The 22462-nt window shown below is 36.8% G+C and overlaps 2 protein-coding genes across 4 annotated transcripts in view; both read right to left on the reverse strand.

The window, feature by feature from the left end:
- The window catches only part of LOC142342273 (protein Dr1-like), a 514279-nt gene that overhangs the window by 98700 nt on the left and 393117 nt on the right, over positions 1-22462 (reverse strand). The gene's annotated exons all lie outside the window — the stretch shown is intronic.
- Positions 5030-22462, reverse strand: part of LOC142342851 (uncharacterized) — a 46531-nt gene continuing 29098 nt past the window's right edge. The window contains exons 3-7 of one of the 2 annotated variants that reach the window (XM_075394475.1): positions 17696-19276; positions 16860-17171; positions 9653-9738; positions 8953-9041; positions 5030-5103 (exon numbers count right to left, since the gene is read on the reverse strand). In XM_075394475.1, the coding sequence (XP_075250590.1) occupies positions 5085-5103; positions 8953-9041; positions 9653-9738; positions 16860-17171; positions 17696-19276 (2087 nt within the window). In that variant the 3' untranslated portion in view covers positions 5030-5084. Of the gene's footprint in view, positions 5104-8952; positions 9042-9652; positions 9739-14330; positions 14582-16859; positions 17172-17695; positions 19277-22462 lie in introns of those variants that run through there. The other variant, XM_075394476.1, reaches the window with a different exon arrangement.

Below are 22462 nucleotides of genomic sequence, written 5' to 3' on the forward strand. Positions count from 1 at the left end.
AAAATATCTTTTCTCAATTTGTGTGAGCATTTTAAGACAGTACCCGGGAACTGAAAAAAATTTAGGTGAAGTTTTTCAAAGTGGCGTTTTATCATTTCTCTCTGAGGGGGGAGGAACTATATACTCAATTGGGTTTTTTGTTCACACAATTTTGACCGATCGATATATTCATTCTAAAGAGTTAAGACTGGTGTCATTTGAAAACTCGTCCAGCTTAGAATATGGAATTAAAAAAACCTTTTAGATTTTTGTTTAGGGAGTAGTCGAGGTTTAAACGTTTGAGAAAATAGAGTGAATTCCGTTGTCTTTAACCACATTTTTCGGAATTTCTGACCAAAATTTCCTCAATTTTGCTAAAAATTCTCAAATTGCTCTAAAAAAGTGTTGTTGATTTTGTTTTTGAAGACAAAAAGATCATTGTCCACTATATTTTTATTCAATTTTTCTGTCAAAAATTCTGGCTATATAATTCAAAATTCATCAAAAACAGCACGAAAAAGTTTCTTCCGTCCACTTTGATCTTACTTGCAGGAAGTACAGACCCAAACTTCACTAACAAAATCTTTGTAGACTCAAAAACGAAGCCATTTCTACTTCAACTTCCGTCGAAAGTGCTCTGTAATTAAAACTTTGCCGTATCTATAAAAATCAATAAAATTTGTGTTCCTATTGGACGAACAGCATTAGCAGGGCTAGTTTTGGACCAGTTTTGGTCCAATCTTGTACGAATTTTGGACTAATCTTGGACTGAATTAGTCGACCTTTATATAGCAGTTAAAGAAAAGAACAATTAAAATCAAAGCTCAGTAGTGATAGGTCCAATTCGCTTCCTCGGCAGCTCCAAATAATGCATATAGTTTTTTACTTGAAAACTTTTGGTCGTTTTGACTTTTCAAAATATTTGGTTTGAAACTAAATAATGGCTTATTGAAGTTTGACTATTTTTATCTAAATTTTGTCAACTTGTAGCTGAGTGTCAACAAAGAAAGAACGCTTTTTCATTCTACTTATTTAATATTTAATTGGGGTTTGATGCTTTAGCTTATGGGTTTCTGGCTTTAATACTACTAAAATTCACATTTTTTATTTTAGGTTGTTTGCACCTATTTCACGTTTTATAGTTTTGTCAGATTGTCCGTTTATTGAAAGTTCACATATCATAATATTATTGGGCGTTCATTAAAAAGCTCAATTGATAATATTAAAGTCCTTAAAATTAAAGATTATGATTTTAACAGCTTCGACACTACATTTTCGAAGAATTTAATTGAAATTTTTTAATTTGTCGTTAACTGTCGTTTTTACTTTATTTTTTTTAGTCGTATGAAATTTCCCATACAATGAACCGGTTTTATTGGTTTTTCATGAAAAATAGGTGAGCCAATATTCTGATTTTATTGGATAGCTGATGGTTTGCATGGCATTGAAAACATTTTTTTTCCTAAATTTTTAACTTCCCAACTTTGTTCTTTTTGTCTGTTTTTTAAGCAGTCTCGTTATTTACATGACAAATATGACATTCATCGTATCAAAGTAAGATTTCAGAGGGATTGATGACAATATCTAATACTTTTAAAGGAATCGTTATGATTTTACTGATTTCGAAAAAGTTTTTCCACAAAAAAAAAGAAATTAGTTTTTTTTTTATTTTTGTCGTATTTTACTTTTTTTTTGTAGACTTAGGACTTATTGTGGATAATTGCAGGTCTCTAATTGCACGAACGTTTTTAACAGTTTTCTTTTGTAATTATTGGCTTTCATGACTTTGGAAGTATTTTTTTTCGAAAAAAAACAAGTATTACCTAACCTTGCCTTTTTCTTCCTTGTATCTACTTTTTACCTAATTTCATTAGCGAGAGGTCACGTAATACAAAATTGGCGTTCTCAAAAGGTGCAATCAAACATATTATAAGGGTCAAAATATGGCTTCACGGCTTTGAAAGCGTTTTCTGGCAAGTTTTTTTTTAATTAATTTTTCGTTTGTTGTCTATTTGTTGTTTTTTTTGTTACCGCATAAAAAATTGAATACCAACAGTTCTGATATAACTTCTATGGAAGCATCGGTAATCGTAAACCTATGGGATATTTTAGTTGATTTCTAATGGTTTTCATTACACTAAAATTAATTGTTTGCAAAAAAAGAAGAAAATTCTTCTACTTTACTGTTTTTGTTCTTTGTTGTCTAATTGTTATGAAGCCTTATTAAGGACTGGTCCCATATCCTTTCTGGTGAATTACAAGTTATTTTGTTTATTTTCAATTTTATCTGACGCTATATTGATTTTCTTATCAAGTTTTTTTTCGTAACAGACATAAAGTTTTTGATGTAATTAATGTTTGTTCTTGTTGTTTGTTATTGCTGTTCGACTTGATTCGCTTTCTTAATATTGGCATATATCATCAGTTTAAGGAATCTTTTTTTCCTCCACTGAGTTATTAGCTATGGAGGCCATCTTTTTGTTCACACACCAATATTTTTTGAAAAATACTTGAATTTTTGGCCTTTTCTGTCTGTTCCTCATTTGCTAGACAATTATACCAAAATTGTGGTTGAATGGGGTCGCAACTTTATGTGTGATTGCACATTACCGAGCCTTCTCGTTGATTTAGTAAACAAGACCGAAATCACCGTCTATCAAATTGTTCACCTCACTAGACCCCTAAACCAATTCAGCAAAAACAAAAAATAAAAATCGGACGGCGATAGTCAAAACTCCGAGTCATTGTCTTATTTCAAATTTAAATTAGGCAGAAAGTTTATTTGCCTATTTATCTGATGGTAAAAAATTCACTTGCCAAATTATTACTTGTTTTTCATTAAATAAAATGAGGCTAATGACGTACATTTTCCAATGAGATAATAAAACGTGTGTGTAATTATTACAAAAAAGCGTTTATTAAAATTCGTGTCAGTAAATCATGCTTTCAGCAAAATGCCGTCATAATGTCTTTTGTAAGCATTTGCATTTAAGGACCCCTCTTGAGTGATGCAAAAACTTGGCTTTACTCACGAGCTTAGTTTATAACTTGTTTAGTAGATTATTAGATGTTTCTCGAGGTGCTGCTTATCGTTTCATTAGTGATTTACCTTGAATGATCACCCCGCTATCTCAAAAAGAATATATATGATTTTTTGGTTGTCATACAAAAGCATATATGATCTCTTGGTGATCATGTTTTAGTCATACATGATTCCCCTGTAGGCATACGTCGGCCATAAATGGTTTTGCAATTTGTATTCATTATAGTGCCATAATATATTGGTTGTCGTTCAAGGTTCTTATATGATGTCCTGGTAATCATACAGAATCCTTGAGGACTCCTTGATCATACATCGAGCCAAAGACTAATAGATTAGGATGTGTATGACATCATATTTGATCCTTGTATGACTGCTATGAAGTGTCAAACCGGGCTCTAACAGAGAGGAAACAATAACGTTTCCTGTGTAAGAGAACTCTCTTTGGCATGTCATAAGAGTCTTCCGTCGCTGTTAGGACATGAAGAATGAGCTTTGCAATTTTTTAAATGCCAAGAACACTCGCACAGCACGCAAGCCTGCTACTCCTTGACACAGTCCTATTAAAATTTTTCGTGTTCATCAAAATCAACTTGAGTTGAATGCACGATATAAGTTTGAGCCGCTCAGAAGAAAAACTTTTTTCTTCGTTTTCTTCTTACTATTGAATATTTTCTACGCGGAATTTTTGCGTCACTCAGTTATATAAATTGCTCTGAGGCTTGTGGTCTGCAGTTTTTATCACAATGCTTGTTCAAACCACCCATAAGTGCTTAGGTTGGTGTAATTTAGCACAGCAGTTTCCTGCCATTTTGCGCCCGGAAGAAGCGCATTTCTAAGAAATTAAGAACATATTTAGAATAGTTGATAAAATAGCATAAAGTACAATTTTTCACTTTGGATAACATATATTGCATACTTAGAATACTTAGAACAGCTTTCAAAAGAAATGACGAATTATTTGATATCTATTCTTGCCCGATGAAGCGCATTAATTGTTAGAATTCATTTAACATATAGCAGATATACCATCATTGATCAGCCAAAAGAGTTCAGTATACTAAACAAACCCTGTCCTGTCTTTCAACTAAATCGCGTACATTAAATGATTTAAAAATTACTATCGTATCATTCTTCTAAAAATCTAATTTGATCGACCGAATTTTATCCAAAGAAAAAAAGAGAAAGAGGTCAACCCTTCCTTTTATAAGCTCTATTATTTTTTCATGTCTACGTGCTTATTTATAACATGCTATTTATTAGAACATTTTTGTTTGCATTAATTTGAAATGGCTTAGAAATTTTAAAAAAGCTCTGCTGAAATAATGAAACTTCGATTATTGTGATGATGTATAAATTTTAACAAAGTGTGTATTTCATCGTCAAATTTGCGCAATTTCAGTGAAATCGTATCACTGATATTTGTTTCTTTGGAGCAGTTGAAAATTTGTACTTCCTCTGCTTGGTTAAATTGAGCGTTTCCCATAATGTTGAATTAGTCGGCTCTTCAAAAAAAGCTGTCCACATTGCTCAATTGCATGCTCGGGTCGAATTCGAATGGTTAAATTGCAAGAACTTGCAAGTTTCTTGCCAGTTCTTACAAGGTTCATACAAGTTAACCATTCGACTTAAAAGGCTCCTGAATGTTAACCATTCGACTCACGGTGTTCTTGCAAGTTAAACATTCGAGATAAATTATATGTTCTTACATAAGTTCTTGAATATAAGTTGTTACAAGATAACAATTCTGCCTCTATTGTAGCGAAAAAAATATAAAAGTTGCAAGATATGATTGGAAACAGATGTTTAAGAAATATAGAAAGTGAAACAGTGTGAATTGAAATTACGAACTCACAAGAAACTTTCAAGATGGCCATTCGACTTTCAAGTTCTTACAAGTTAACCGTTCGACTTGCAAGTTCGAAAAAGTTAACCATTCGTCTGGCTAGTTCTTACTAGTTAACCATTTTTTGCACGAATTTTCAAGTTCTTACAAGTTAATCATGTGGTCTCAACCCGGGTGCACAATTGCTTGTTTTGGGGTTTCCCGAACGCTCGATTTTGTTCAACTGTATGGGACACAGCTAAAATTTTTATTGCTGAAATCTATAAAACAATGTTCCGATGTAAAATAAAGAGCAAATGCTTGTGAAACTCTTTAAATGATTAGCATTTGCATTAAAAAAGGCATTTGCATTAAAGAAGAAATTGACTGGGGAAAGCTAAAACGAGAAATATTTTAGCTAACAATGGCTGTAATACCTAGTTCCCTACTTTTCGTTGTGTAATGTTAAAGTTTTTCAGAAACTGTAGTTGTCATCCATTTTTTAAACGTGGTAGGCTTTCGTAATGCTCTGGATTACGTGGCTTGCGTTTATTTTGTTTTTTTTTTAAAATAATGAGTTCGACTTTTATTGAAAAAACTTGTTTGGCTATGTGATTAAATGTGCTATATAAAAATATATATGATAAAATTTTCTCATTCCCCTCTTTTCGTTAAGAGTTTTTCAAAAAAAATTTTTTATAAATGATCAGAAATTAGTTCTGTTTTCATTACATTATATGGTAACAATCTAAAATTTATGCAGAGAAATTGCGCATTTATTGAGTGCCTTTGACTCAAAAAGTATCAACTTTTCATCAAATTAAGTCTCTAAGCGCGTGCGAGTTTCAGCAATAAGATCATTTTCATTTGATAATTTTTATTGTACTTTTCCAGACATTGGCAATTTATTTGGCTTACTCTTTAACTTTTAATTATAGTTGGAATCATAACTCAATTTCACAAAAATTCCTCCCGTTTTAAATAATTTTTTACCAAACGTCCTTTTCACTTACTTTTTGTATGATCTTAAAATATACAAAATTTTGAGCGTGCGTTTGTAGAGGGCTTTGCAGAAATCTTTATTGACAAAATTAAACTCTGCTTGTGATTTATATTATTTATTAGAATTATCTAAGTCTCTAATTACTACTCAACTTCTTTGGACGAATTCAAAATGTACCGCTGAAATATTTGCCGGCAAAATTGAAAACGTTGATTTGAGAACTTGACGCCACTTCTGGTGCAGTTTTTATCCGAGTTTCAATGGTAAACTAGTGCTTTTCGAGTTAGGTTCTCAAAATTGTGGAAGAGAACAGCTGAGATCCCGCAGAATTCCAAAAGTAAAGAAGTCAAACCAAAATCTGACCGAAATTCGGCTTTAAAATGAAACCAGTAGATATCTGGAAACAACTCGAACACTCTATAACAGACAATACCCGTGACAAAAGAAAAAGACAAATCAATATGTGAAAAGAAAAAACAATGCACTCCATAATTGGGCCGCGGTAGGTTTGTCATCCGTAAAAGGAGAAATTTTAGTTGAGATATCAGTTACTTAGGAGTACTATTACAAAAGCACTTAGATTTTTATCTATAATCTTTAAGCCAATGCGAACATCACAAAAGTTTTTTCTCTATTGAGTGTGATTTTTAGATACATAATAAATCTGGGTAACGGGAAAAGTTTTTCGACCATCATTTTGCTTCCATTCCTACAATTTAGGGTGCTATCAAAAATATATAGAAAAAATTTTCGTCAGTTTTTACAAAAAAAAAATCAAAACAAATTTCTTTGAGAAAAGTTGAAAAAACATATCAACTTCAGATTATTTGGCTAGAGAAAAGATATTTCAATTTTGTTGCTACTGTAGTTTACTGGCTCATTTTTCCGGACAATTGAATGCAACTAAACATTTTTTAACCCCGTTGGAATTCAACTGGTGACTGTTCGGTTTTCAGATATTTTCCTTTTGAAAACCTGACTTTTAATTGGGAAATGTGGCACAAATAACAATTGCAAAACGTGACTCCTTTGCTTTTATCTCCTAAACTTATTACGAAAATATGGTCCTCCTAGCGCTAGAAATGTGCAGTTTTTGGAAAAAGCTTGGATGCTGAAAAATAAAGAAGCTAGCATTTTGCAAATAAAAAGTACGCTCTACTTCATTCCGCGACCTTTTAAACGGTAATTGAAATAACCATATGTGAAAATGAAGATGACAGAGAACAGATTCTTACGTTATCTTAAAAAAATTTGATTAAGGCAAAATAAAATTTTTGTAGGAAATGGAGTTCTTAAATTCTTTTCATTTGCCTGACAATGTGAGAGTTGCTTACGCTATCATTGGAATTGGCTGTCGAAAATACTTGTGTAGTCAGGGTAGTCAGAAGTTTTTGCAAGAAAAACTAGCTCAATGGGACAAAGCGTACAAAGATACGGTCACTTTTCCGTTAAATCTGCAGCAAAGAAATTTGGTGTGCCTGTGGAGTCAGATCAAAAACATTTCCGGAGGGATCTATCTCCATGTGATACTCAAACCTGAAAACAGGTGTTAATTATAATTTTGGTGGTTTGAAGATTTTTGTCGATTAATGATCTTTCCTATATTCATTTTGAATGGAAAGGTTGTGCCGTCTGTGGCTAACAATTGAAACGTTTTTAATTCAATCCAACCAGTTCTGCAGTTGAGGACAATTTTCAATGGAATGATTTTTTTCTGAACAAATAACTTTTATGGGAAAAGAATGGTGAGATTCGAAGATCCAATCAATGATCGGGAACATTTTCCAAAACTACTACAAAATGAACTTACCAGCTACTCATATGAAAATTTCTTCTTCGATGTAAAAAATTGGCAAACTAGCTTTTTCTTTTTCCATAACCATTCTTTTTCTTTTTCCATAAAAGGTCATAGACTTTTTCATCAAAACCAATATTCAGCTCAAGAAATGGCAATCATAAGATTTCAAATCTGTACATTAGCCGGAAAATAACTGCAGAACTTTTGCTGAGCATTGATGAATTTTTTTCTAAATTATGTCAAATTAACGCTGCAGTCAATTGAAAATCAGAGTTGAATTCTGAACATGAACGCGCGAAAATCTGGTCATCAACACACAAAAGTCAGGAGAAGGCAGGAGTTTCTGGACAAACGGACCCTTGAGCAAAAAATAATCATTCCAAACTATTTTAAAAAATTGATGAAAACATAGTTGATAGAGCACTCCTGCACAAGTGCTCACTCAACTGGAAGCTTTCTACGAAGGAAACTTTATCTCACTTTATTTCAAAAATGCCACAATGTCGTATGCAGAAAGCGTTGCAACCAAATTTTTGCGTTCTATTGGAAAATTGTTTACTTCTGGAATTATATATCATTGCTGAAGTTTCGAAAAGGAACACATTTAACAGAATGAAGGACACTTCATTAAGCTTACAATTTTATTGACCACGTTTTATTTCAATTCAAAGAGTTTGAATTGTATTGGGGCGCTGTGTTTTTAGATGTTTTCACACATTTTTCGATGACTTTTACCTTTCAAACTGGGATAAACAGGTAAAACCCAGCGGGCATTATATTTTATTAGAGACCCAAAATGAACTTTAGTAGTCCCTCAAGTGCTTAGAGAGGTGCAGCTGCTGGGATGACCTTCATTTTGGATTTAAATGTCATTTTTAGGAGTTTTTTTTGGGTTGAAAATGGTGAAATTTTTCAAGTTTTTTTTGTAATTTTATTGAGTTTTGTTTGATTAGTCTTAGTTAGAAGTTTTAAAAAGTTTATGAAGGTCAAGGTCTATTGCGAGTACTGAATATGAACGCATTAAGGTCTGGTAAACACACAAAAGTCTGGACATGAACGTACAAAAGTGTGAACATGAGCGCACTAACATCTTATCAGCGCGCGAAAGTCTGAACATGAACGCATTAAAGTCTGGTAAACACACAAAGTCTGGACATGAACATACAAAGGTGTGGACATAAACGTACCAAAGTATGATCAGCGCGCGAAACTCTGATGAACGCAAAAAAGTCTGGCGAATGGACTGAAGTCTGAACATAAACGCATTAAAGTCTGGTTAGCGCACGAAATTCTGGACATGAACTCACGAAAGTCTGGTGAACGCACGAAAGTCTGGACATGAAATCTTTCCATCTGGGACTGTCTGGACATACTTGCATCTGTTTGGCACCTCAACCTGCGTATGAATGAACTGACACAGAAAATATTCTCAATAAAATTTACTATTTGAAACGTAATGATAGAAGCTCATAAACCAAAAAGGGAGTTAGAGATATAGGGTCCAGAAAAGATTAAGAAAAGATTTTATTTTTAGCCAAAGGTCTGTAAAATTTTAAAAGCAAGTTCACCTCACATGACAATATTGAAGTATGAATTTTAATAGAAGGTTAATGCTGAATTTAATTTGAAGTTATGGTTCACGCCATTATTTGCAGAGTTTTATTGTTCACGGCATTGTATGATTCATAAATTTTGGATAGAAATAACTAGTATGTAAAAAAAATCGGGTCTTTCCCATTATAGACCTCCCATGAAATTATAGCCCCCATTATGCTATAATTACCATGTTTGAGGGGGCTATAGGTTATCTGACCACTAAGCTGGGGGGGGGGGGGGGGGGGGGTGGGGGCTATAATGGGAAAGACCAAAAAATCAAAGTTTGAGGGTTGGGTAAATGGGACTCAAGTCTCTACACTGATTTCGCTGTCATTTTCGAACCTTTTTGATTATCCCAAAAATTTTAACTCAAATATGGGACAATTTTTAACACAGTTGTGAATTGAGAACCAAAGTAAGCAGTTGGAGAGAGAAGACGAGGAATATAGACAATGCAAGAGGGCCTCCAGCTCCGTCATCATAACTGGGTTGAATCACTAAAACACAGCAAATGAAAATGTTGTGAAGACTTTGTCAAGACTGGTTAAAGTAAATTTTCCACATGTCAAAATCATGCCCTGAGGCTACTAAGAATACTTTGTTTTACTTTTTTTTTCATTTGAGTAGGTTAAATAAAATTCTCAAAGTTAACTGATATTTTATTTAGGTACAATATATAATATGCTCTATATTCTCTGGAACTTTTTTCACTAAAATTAACTTGGGCAAGCTTAAGGAAATCAAACGTTCTGTACACACAATTCTGTAAATAGTAAATTGATGAAACTTCCCAGGTTTGGGTTCAGACCCAAATTCTAATCTGATCAGACCCGTTCGTGTGCACACCCGTGTGTTTCCAGCGAGAAATTACAGTGTCTAGACGTCAGTTCGAGCGCACCGCAGTCTCGACCATGGTCTGGAGATGGTCTGATCAGAGGTCACTTTAGCCTGGAAAGTCTGATCATAGGAGGTTTCGGGCGCACTTGGGTCTGACCATAACCGCTTCGAGCGCACTTTAGTCTGATCATGGCCTGATTCGAGCGCACTTGGGTCTGATCAGAGGCGGCTTCGAGCGCAAGAATGTCTGACCAGATGTCAATTTCTGCATTTTTTCCCTATGTCCCAATGAGTAGGTGATGATGGCTTTGTCACGAGCCATGAAAAGATATCTTACCAGAGACTCATTGGGAGTCCCTTGCCTTCGATCAGAACAATCATGACAAAACCACTATCAATTGGTCGGTACCTTTATAATAAGAAAAGCAGCTGTAAATGTTTCTTATAAACAGCAGACGTTTCTTATAAACAGCTGTCTGAGTTCAACTATGGTGCCGGAAAACTTTGGGAATAGCATGTAAAGGTTTCTTAATAAGATTCCGAAAAACTTTTATTTCACAAAAACTTTTTAATTTGATTTTACTTGACCTCATTTTCTGCTGGAGACATCAGTTTTTATGAAATGCATATATTACAACGATGCTTAAAGTCCCGTGGGTGTTTAATTCTGTTTAATTCTAGTTTCTGATCAGAGGTCACTTGGGTTTGAAAGGTCTGATCTCATTCTGATTATGGGCGATGGCCTGAAATTGATTCTGGATATTGGTCTGCAGATGGTCTGATCAGAACTCCTTCGGTTTGGAAAGTCTGATCATAGACCCTCTCAGTCTGACAAGTCTGATCAGAGATAATATTGCTCTGGAAAATCTGATCAGGGGTAGTTTCGGTCTGGAAAGTCTGATCAGAGGAAAGTTTGGGTCTGGACTTCAACCTGGGTTGGATTTTGCGGATAATCTGCCAAGAATTAAATTGACGAAAATGAAGACCTTTCAGACATGAGACACTGTAATAAAATGACGGTTTATTTTTGATATATGAAGGATAAAAGCAATTTTCCTATGGAACTAGGGTCCGGATTTCATTGCAACCATACTGCGCGTTGAACTACAATAAGAACAAAGATGGCGCCTCGAGGGGATACCAAAAGTCAAACTTTTAAAATTGCAGAGTATTATTGAGGTTCTTTTGAACAGAATTGATCTTGCGAGATCCTGTCACCAGATAGAACTGATCTTCAAAGAATCTTGCAAGAAAAAAAATTCTCCTAAGAATCTTATAGGAATTTTACAGGATCTCACAAGATTAGCTTTTGTTTTCGACTCGGAAAATGGAACCCAGTAGCTACCTGGTTTGTAGACTGTCTGGACATACTTGCATCTGTTTGGCACCTCTACCTGCGTATGAATGAACTGACACAGAAAATATTCTCAATAAAATTTACTATTTGAAACATAATGATAGAAGCTCATAAACCAAAAAGTGATTTAGAGATATAGGGACCAGAAAAGATTAAGAAAAGATTTTATTTTTAGCCAAAGGTCTGTAAAATTTTAAAAGCAAATTCACCTCACATGACAATATTGAAGTATGAATTTTAATAGAAGGTTAATGCTGAATTTAATTTGAAGTTATGGTTCACGCCATTATTTGCAGAGTTTTATTGTTCACGGCATTGTTTGATTCATAAATTTTGGATAGATTTAACTAGTATGTAAAAAAAATCGGGTATTTCCCATTATAGACCTCCCATGAAATTAAAGCCCCATTATGCTATAATTACCATGTTTGAGGGGACTATACGTTATCTGACCACTAAGCTGGGGGGTGGAGGACTATAATGGGAAAGTCCAAAAAATCAAAGTTTGAGGGTTGGGTAAATGGGACTCAAGTCTCTACACTGATTTCGCTATCATCTTCTAACCTTTTTGATTATCCCAAAAATTTTAACTCAAATATGGGACAATTTTTAATACAGTTGTGAAATGGGAACCAAAGTAAGCAGTTGGAGAGAGAAGACGAGGAATATAGACAATGCAAGAGGGCCTCCAGCTTCATCATCATAACTGGGTTGAACCACTAAAACACAGCAAATGAAAATGTTGTGAAGACTTTGTCAAGACTGGTTAAAGTAAATTTTCCACATGTCAAAATCATGCCCTGAGGCTACTAAAAATACTTTGTTTTACTTTTTTTTTCATTTGAGTAGGTAAAATAAAATTCTCAAAGTTAACTGATATTTTATTTAGGTACAATATATAAAATGCTCTATCTTCTCTGGAATTTTTTTCACTAAAATTAACTTGGGCAAGCTTAAGAAAATCAAACGTTCTGTACACACAATTCTGTAAATAGTAAATTGATGAAACTTCCCAGGTTTGGGTTCAGACCCAAATTCTAATCTGATCAGACCCGTTCGTGTGCACACCCGTGTGTTTCCAGCGAGAAATTAGAGTGTCTAGACGTCAGTTCGAGCGCACCGCAGTCTCGACCTTGGTCTGGAGATGGTCTGATCAGAGGGCACTTTAGCCTGGAAAGTCTGATCATAGGAGGTTTCGGGCGCACTTGGGTCTGACCATAACCGCTTCGAGCGCACTTTAGTCTGATCATGGCCTGATTCGAGCGCACTTGGGTCTGATCAGAGGCGGCTTCGAGCGCAAGAATGTCTGACCAGATGTCAATTTCTGCATTTTTTCCCTATGTCCCAATGAGTAGGTGATGATGGCTTTGTCACGAGCCATGAAAAGATATCTTACCAGAGACTCATTGGGAGTCCCTTGCCTTTGATCAGAACAATCATGACAAAACCACTATCAATAGGTCGGTCCCTTTATAATAAGAATAGCAGCTGTAAATGTTTCTTATAAACAGCAGACGTTTCTTATAAACAGCTGTCTGAGTTCAACTATGGTGCCGGAAAATTTTGGGAATAGCATGTAAAGGTTTCTTAATAAGTTTCCGAAAAACTTTTATTTCACAAAAACTTTTTAATTTGATTTCACTTGACCTCATTTTCTGCTGCAGACATCAGTTTTTATGAAATGCATATATTACAACGATGCTTAATGTCCCGTGGGTGTTTAATTCTGTTTAATTCTAGTTTCTGATCAGAGGTCACTTGGGTTTGAAAGGTCTGATCTCATTCTGATTATGGGCGATGGCCTGAAATTGATTCTGGATATTGGTCTGCAGATGGTCTGATCAGAACTCCTTCGGTTTGGAAAGTCTGATCATAGACCCTCTCAGTCTGACAAGTCTGATCAGAGATAATATTGCTCTGGAAAATCTGATCAGGGGTAGTTTCGGTCTGGAAAGTCTGATCAGAGGAAAGTTTGGGTCTGGACTTCAACCTGGGTTGGATTTTGCGGATAATCTGCCAAGAATTAAATTGACGAAAATGAAGACCTTTCAGACATGAGACACTGTAATAAAATGACGGTTTATTTTTGATATATGAAGGATAAAAACAATTTTCCTATGGAACTAGGGTCCGGATTTCATTGCAACCATACTGCGCGTTGATCTACAATAAGAACAAAGATGGCGCCTCGAGGGGATACCAAAAGTCAAACTTTTAAAATTGCAGAGTATTATTGAGGTTCTTTTGAACAGAATTGATCTTGCGAGATCCTGTCACCAGATAGAACTGATCTTCAAAGAATCTTGCAAGAAAAAAAAATCTCCTAAGAATCTTATAGGAATTTTACAGGATCTCACAAGATTAGCTTTTGTTTTCGACTCGGAAAATGGAACCCAGTAGCTACCTGGTTTGTAGACTGTCTGGACATACTTGCATCTGTTTGGCACCTCTACCTGCGTATGAATGAACTGACACAGAAAATATTCTCAATAAAATTTACTATTTGAAACATAATGATAGAAGCTCATAAACCAAAAAGTGATTTAGAGATATAGGGACCAGAAAAGATTAAGAAAAGATTTTATTTTTAGCCAAAGGTCTGTAAAATTTCAAAAGCAAATTCACATCACATGACAATATTGAAGTATGAATTTTAATAGAAGGTTAATGCTGAATTTAATTTGAAGTTATGGTTCACGCCATTATTTGCAGAGTTTTATTGTTCACGGCATTGTATGATTCATAAATTTTGGATAGAAATAACTAGTATGTAAAAAAAATCGGGTATTTCCCATTATAGACCTCCCATGAAATTATAGCCCCCATTATGCTATAATTACCATGTTTGAGGGGGCTATACGTTATCTGACCACTAAGCTGGGGGGGGGGGGGGGGTGGGGGACTATAATGGGAAAGACCAAAAAATCAAAGTTTGAGGGTTGGGTAAATGGGACTCAAGTCTCTACACTGATTTCGCTGTCATCTTCAAACCTTTTTGATTATCCCAAAAATTTTAACTCAAATATGGGACAATTTTTAATACAGTTGTGAAATGAGAACCAAGGTAAGCAGTTGGAGAGAGAAGACAAGGAATATAGACAATGCAAGAGGGCCTCCAGCTTCATCATCATAACTGGGTTGAATCACTAAAACACAGCAAATGAAAATGTTGTGAAGACTTTGTCAAGACTGGTTAAAGTAAATTTTCCACATGTCAAAATCATGCCCTGAGGCTACTAAAAATACTTTGTTTTAATTTTTTTTTCATTTGAGTAGGCAAAATAAAATTCTCAAAGTTAACTGATATTTTATTTAGGTACAATATATAATATGCTCTATCTTCTCTGGAACTTTTTTCACTAAAATTAACTTGGGCAAGCTTAAGAAAATCAAACGTTCTGTACACACAATTCTGTAAATAGTAAATTGATGAAACTTCCCAGGTTTGGGTTCAGACCCAAATTCTAATCTGATCAGACCCGTTCGTGTGCACACCCGTGTGTTTCCAGCGAGAAATTAGAGTGTCTAGACGTCAGTTCGAGCGCACCGCAGTCTCGACCATGGTCTGGAGATGGTCTGATCAGAGGTCACTTTAGCCTGGAAAGTCTGATCATAGGAGGTTTCGGGCGCACTTGGGTCTGACCATAACCGCTTCGAGCGCACTTTAGTCTGATCATGGCCTGATTCGAGCGCACTTGGGTCTGATCAGAGGCGGCTTCGAGCGCAAGAATGTCTGACCAGATGTCAATTTCTGCATTTTTTCCCTATGTCCCAATGAGTAGGTGATGATGGCTTTGTCACGAGCCATGAAAAGATATCTTACCAGAGACTCATTGGGAGTCCCTTGCCTTCGATCAGAACAATCATGACAAAACCACTATCAATTGGTCGGTACCTTTATAATAAGAAAAGCAGCTGTAAATGTTTCTTATAAACAGCAGACGTTTCTTATAAACAGCTGTCTGAGTTCAACTATGGTGCCGGAAAACTTTGGGAATAGCATGTAAAGGGATCTTAATAAGTTTCCGAAAAACTTTTATTTCACAAAAACTTTTTAATTTGATTTCACTTGACCTCATTTTCTGCTGCAGACATCAGTTTTGATGAAATGCATATATTACAACGATGCTTAAAGTCCCGTGGGTGTTTAATTCTGTTTAATTCTAGTTTCTGATCAGAGGTCACTTGGGTTTGAAAGGTCTGATCTCATTCTGATTATGGGCGATGGCCTGAAATTGATTCTGGATATTTGTCTGCAGATGGTCTGATCAGAACTCCTTCGGTTTGGAAAGTCTGATCATAGACCCTCTCAGTCTGACAAGTCTGATCAGAGATAATATTGCTCTGGAAAATCTGATCAGGGGTAGTTTCGGTCTGGAGAGTCTGATCAGAGGAAAGTTTGGGTCTGGACTTCAACCTGGGTTGGATTTTGCGGATAATCTGCCAAGAATTAAATTGACGAAAATGAAGACCTTTCAGACATGAGACACTGTAATAAAATGACGGTTTATTTTTGATATATGAAGGATAAAAACTATTTTCCTATGGAACTAAGGTCCGGATTTCATTGCAACCATACTGCGCGTTGATCTACAATAAGAACAAAGATGGCGCCTCGAGGGGATACCAAAAGTCAAACTTTTAAAATTGCAGAGTATTATTGAGGTTCTTTTGAACAGAATTGATCTTGCGAGATCCTGTCACCAGATAGAACTGATCTTCAAAGAATCTTGCAAGAAAAAAAGTTCTCCTAAGAATCTTGTAGGAATTTTACAGGATCTCACAAGATTAGCTTTTGTTTTCGACTCGGAAAATGGAACCCAGTAGCTACCTGGTTTGTAGACTCAAAAAAAATTCTTGAGACAATCGCGGGTCGAGGTTTCCACACTTATAATTTCGAAAAGGTAATTTCGAAAAGAATGAGTCGAAAAGGTGGAAAACATTTTTCCAATGTTAGCTCACCAACTTGTAGGGGTGGAAACAGCGGAATAATGGCGAACCGCTTATAAGTTAAAGATGGAATATAAAGTGGCTATTTAAGTTAACAGTGAAAATTATTTACTGCGATGTAAAAATTCCTGGTCTTCTGCAAATTCTAACGCTCTTCCTCGAAAGCTCATCCAACCCTAGGCCATCTTTTTTCCACTAAATTACATTTGACGTTACATTTATAGTGGATTTGAAGTAGGATTTAGGTGGAATTCCGCGTTGTCCACTCTTCCATGCCTATTCCCAATTTTTCACGTTCGAAAATCGTGTCCACTCTTATCGCTAACAATTCGCAGTGGAATAGAACCGAAACTTCTATCTCATGTATTAAGTCTCACAGTCATCAAATGGAGACTCAAATCGAATAGGCGCTTTTTTAGAGGAAGTTCAGATCTGATGGAGAAAACGTTAGAGATCTGTGAAATTTTGACTTACAGTCTTTTGGATCTAAAGTGAAGAATTCTTCGACGCTGCTGACAATAACTCCGTTGCCACAATCGACCACAGTTCCAACGGAGAACTGGAATCGTATTTGGATATTATCAAGGGTAGTAATATTGGGCAGGTCGTGTATCTGGAAGGGGAAGTCGGCCCTGGCAAAGCTCTTTTCTTCCAGCACAGTTCCGTTGGTATCCGTAACTGTTACAGTTCCATTGTCAAAGTTTTCAGCATTTGAGGTCAGATCGATTGAGATTGACGTGGAATTTAGCAACTCTCCGTTAAATGAGGAATTACCAACTAGAGGAACTGAAATGGACAGTTTCAACCAAGATTTAAGTTCATATTCAGCGCCAAAACGATTCCGACAAACAGCAAGCCCAGATAGCTTATAAACGGCATAAGCGGAATAATTAGAATCTGAACTAGATTTCGGGATACAAATTTTCATATTACGTTTTCTATTAAACTCCAGCATATCAATCAGTCCCGAGAATGTCTCTCTTAAAAAATAATTTTCTCTGAAAACAGAGCTTCTCTGTATTTGACGCATAGAGATCAAGGAATTGTATATCTTTTTTGGATTTTTTGGTTTTGAGCGCATTTCGTACATATATAACAATTTCTCATACGGACATTTAGCTGTCAGTTGTTTTTCACAAATATGAGACTTTGTTGTCTATTTTTAAAATTTTGTTTGCTATGCTTAGAAAATTCTTTCTAATAAATTTGGTTGTTGCATTTCTTTTTTTCCTAAATTCGCAACAACAAGGTTAAAGTTTTTAGTCACAAAATCTATAATAAACAGCTACAATAGCATTAAAGTTTCCCACCTGTGCAAAATATGACCGAATTCTTCAGCGGTGTAGCCGACACCCCATTAAGAGTGGAGCCGGTCACTGTAATTGTGTATGATGTTCCAGGTTTCAGGTCGCGAACTTGTATCCATCCATTAATACTCGACACATTGTTGGCTTCATAAGCAAATGAGTTGCAAGCATCAGAATCTGGAGACTGGCAGGATGCTATTATATCTTGGATTGTTGCCGATCCATCAGAAACAATGACGGAAAGGTTTGCAGTGGTGGAAGTGGATTCCAGCAACGTGATATTAGCCTGATATACAACAAAAGGAATAGCCGATACCGAACTTTGGTCAATACCAGCTGTGACAGTAATTCCGGATGAAACTCCACTTCCTATACCAAATGTCACTCCACCTCCACTTGCAGCAGTTGTTCCACCTCTGGAACCAACTGTCACTCCACCTCCACTTGGAGCAGTTGTTACACCTCTGGAACCAACTGTCACTCCACCTCCACTTGCAGCAGTTGTTCCACCTCTGGAACCAACTGTCACTCCACCTCCACTTGCAGCAGTTGTTCCACCTCTGGAACCAACTGTCACTCCACCTCCACTTGCAGCAGTTGTTCCACCTCTGGAACCAACTGTCACTCCACCTCCACTTGCAGCAGTTGTTCCACCTCTGGAACCAACTGTCACTCCACCTCCACTTGCAGCAGTTGTTCCACCTCTGGAACCAACTGTCACTCCACCTCCACTTGCAGCAGTTGTTCCACCTCTGGAACCAACTGTCACTCCACCTCCACTTGCAGCAGTTGTTCCACCTCTGGAACCAACTGTCACTCCACCTCCACTTGCAGCAGTTGTTCCATCTCCAACTGCGACTTGTGTTCCACCTCCGGCGCCATCTGACACTCCACCTCCACTTGCAGCAGTTGTTCCACCTCCGGCACTATCTGTCGCTCCACCTCCACTTGCAGCAGTTGTTCCACCTCCGGCGCCATCTGTCACTCCACCTCCGCTTGCAGCAGTTGTTCCACCTCCGGCGCTATCTGTCGCTCCACCTCCACTTGCAGCAGTTGTTCCACCTCCAAATGATGCCGTTGCTCGGCCTTCGCCACCTATTGAGATGGTGGGTGCTGAAGTAGTCGGTGGTGGGGTGGTGGGTGCTGCAGTAGTCGGTGGTGGGGTGGTGGGTGCTGCAGTAGTCGGTGGTGGGGTGGTGGGTGCTGAAGTAGTCGGTGGTGGGGTGGTGGGTGCTGCAGTAGTCAGTGGTGGGGTGGTGGGTGCTGCAGTAGTCGGTGGTTGGGTGGTGGGTGCTGCAGTAGTCGGCGGTGGGGTGGTGGGTGCTGCAGTAGTGGGTGGTGGGGTGGTGGGTGCTGCAGTAGTCGCTGGTGGGGTGGTGGGTGCTGCAGTAGTTGCTGGTGGGGTGGTTGGCAGCTGGGTTGACGGGCATGGTGATCCATCTGCTATGGGGGTGTAATTGAGCATAAGAGCTGCACAGCCGCTCTGATCCAACTCAAACAACCACAATCCAGGAGATCCGGTGTTATCGTTTGTTATCAAGTCAGAGACATCCACAGTTCCCGACCCTGGAAGCTCGACTCCAACTGAAACAACCAGTCATTTGGTACAAAGATACAAATGGAGAAGATACGGTATAGGATCTTTCGAACGGACACGAGAAAGAACCAACTGGAGGTTCCGGTTCTTCTTACTAGGATCAGGTTCCGCTGTCTGAAGTTCAATATTTTGCTTACAGAGTCCAATTGTCCTTGCAGTTTTACTCTTACTTTTTATGTGGTTGCCGATCCAACTAATACTTTGTTTTTGTTTCACTTCTGAATTTGGAAAATAATAAGAATGAACTTTTTTGCTGAATCATAGTTTTTTGGAGCTTGGGTTGGTTTATATCTTCATTCCATTCATCAACTTAGACAACTTGTGCCTCAAGACAAAATTCATTTAGTTTTGGAGATGAACTATTTACAGTTTTGCCAGCTTCTTAGTATTGGTTCATCAACCTTGTTCAACGTTGATCAACGTTGTAAAATTTTAAGACAATTTTAACAAATAATTGAGTTTGGATCTGAAATACAAATGGCGACAACGTTTGAGCTTAAGGCGTAATTGCAGAAAAAAATGCAGGAAAGAGCAAAGAATTGATTTGATGTATTCGTTCCTCTAGTTATGGAGTTTATGCAAATTTATTCTGATTGATTTAGTCAAAACTGACTCTAACTGTTTTCCTTTGGAAACATTTTCCGTCTTCAAGAGACTAATGTTGAAATCTCGCAGACATCTTTGCGTTGGTATTAGGATTTTTGACTTTTGTATATAAAATGGGTTCAATTTTTTAATTGTGCTTTTTCTTAGTTTAAGTGCATATATATGCAGTTAATATACATTATCTTTGATTTTTAAAATTTTCCTTACCGTTATAGAAAATCGTTATGATTACATTGACAACCATTTTGAAATCTTCTTTGACGAAAACTCCCACACCACCCTTATCGTAAGAACTCTGTTGGATTTGATTATTAGTTGATAGTAGTGATGTGTCTTTCTGGGCAAACTACGGGGGGGGGACATAAGTGTCTTCCCGTGAACACTACGGGGGGACACAAGTGTCTTCCTGGGCAAACTACAGGGTGGGACACTTTGAAATTATTTCTCCTTATTTCCCCTGCCATGCATGAAACTAATCTTAGGAAACCATTTTCCCTCCACTTGCGTGACTGGTTTGCCGCTTTGGGCTTGAAGCCATTTTAACTACCACCGCTTTTGCTTTGAAAGTTAATTCGTCATATGTCTGCGCCAGGGTACTTTAATCTTGTTTTGGTCTGGGCCCATTTCAACATTATACCCACAGTTATACAGAACCTACACACCCAATACCGGAATACGAATTCCAAATGCCACCAAGGCGAAAACGTTGCTTGTTGGACTGCTTTCTGTGTCGCTCCAAATTTTTAAATTCTAAAGATCTTTTTACTCATTTTGAAGAAATACACCCCAACAATTTTAGATATCAATGTGAAAACTGCAATCAGAAAATTTGGCGTTTAATTGACACACGATACCACCAGTGTGAAAATTCAGCAGTTGTTGCGCCCCCTCTAATTATCCAAAACCCTGTTTTAAGGTGTAAAATTTGTTTCAAAGTTTTTACCCAGCAAAATGGTTTGACTAACCATGTTAAAAGTCATTCCCCCATGTAAATTATCCTTAGTCGTCGTGGAATCCCGATAAAACGGCCTTAGAGAAACCTTTTATTTGTCTTCTTTTTATAATAAAGTTTCAATTTTTACATTAATTTGTATTTAGTTTATATGAATGCTTTTTATGATTACATTGTTATGATTACATTGACAACCATTGATTATAAAGACACATCGTTATGATTACATTGACAACCATTTTGAAATCTTCTTTGACGAAAACTCCCACACCACCCTTATCGTAAGAACTCTGTTGGATTTGATTTTTAGTTGATAGTAGTGATGTGTCTTTCTGGGCAAACTACGGGGGGGGACATAAGTATCTTCCCGTGAACACTACGGTGGGACACAAGTGTCTTCCTGGGCAAACTACAGGGTGGGACACTTTGAAATTATTTCTCCTTATTTCCCCTGCCATGCATGAAACTAATCTTAGGAAACCATTTTCCCTCCACTTGCGTGACTGGTTTGCCGCTTTGGGCTTGAAGCCATTTTAACTACCACCGCTTTTGCTTTGAAAGTTAATTCGTCATATGTCTGCGCCAGGGTACTTTAATCTTGTTTTGGTCTGGGCCCATTTCAACATTATACCCACAGTTATACAGAACCTACACACCCAATACCGGAATACGAATTCCAAATGCCACCAAGGCGAAAACGTTGCTTGTTGGACTGCTTTCTGTGTCGCTCCAAATTTTTAAATTCTAAAGATCTTTTTACTCATTTTGAAGAAATACACCCCAACAATTTTAGATATCAATGTGAAAACTGCAATCAGAAAATTTGGCGTTTAATTGACACACGATACCACCAGTGTGAAAATTCAGCAGTTATTGCGCCCCCTCTAATTATCCAAAGTCCTGTTTTAAGGTGTAAAATTTAATTCAAAGTTTTTACCCAGCAAAATGGTTTGACTAACCATGTTAAAAGTCATTCCCCCATGAAAATTATCCTTAGTCGTCTTGGAATCCCGATAAAACGGCCTTAGAGAAACCTTTTATTTGTCTTCTTTTTATAAAAAAGTTTCAATTTTTACATTAATTTGTATTTAGTTTATATGAATGCTTTTTATAATTTATCCATGCACTTCAACTACAACTAAATGTAAGTTATCAGTTATCTTCACTGCTTGAATTGTATAAAACTAGACGTCTGCGTTTTGGTGTTGGTTCTATTATAAGACTATTACTTGAAGATAAATCAGACATATCACTATTATTGCTTGCTTCGCTTTCAACTGCTTCCAATTCTAGAAAAGAATTGTCAAGGGCTGGCGGGGAAATTGCGTAGGGTTCATTCCAGTCAACAATATCTTGATCAAGCTCACTTTCTGAATAATCGGGCTGATTGAATCCTGGATTGGGGGGAGAAAAACTATTGTTTTCAGATATCACATTTTCCGGGGTTGGCTGTGAAATTGAATCCAAGTCGCTTTCGCTTTCTGACTCCCAATCATTTAAAATAACATTGTGAAATGCAAATTCTCTAATAATTTTATGTCCAAATGGTAGGGAGTTTATTGGGCCAAGGTAAAACCGCTTGTCACGGTAGGCCGAAAGCGCAACTCTGTTTTGT

The sequence above is a fragment of the Convolutriloba macropyga genome, chromosome 7 (assembly GCF_964194025.1).
Source record: "Convolutriloba macropyga chromosome 7, txConMacr16.3, whole genome shotgun sequence".
NCBI classification, from domain to species: Eukaryota; Metazoa; Xenacoelomorpha; order Acoela; family Convolutidae; genus Convolutriloba; species Convolutriloba macropyga.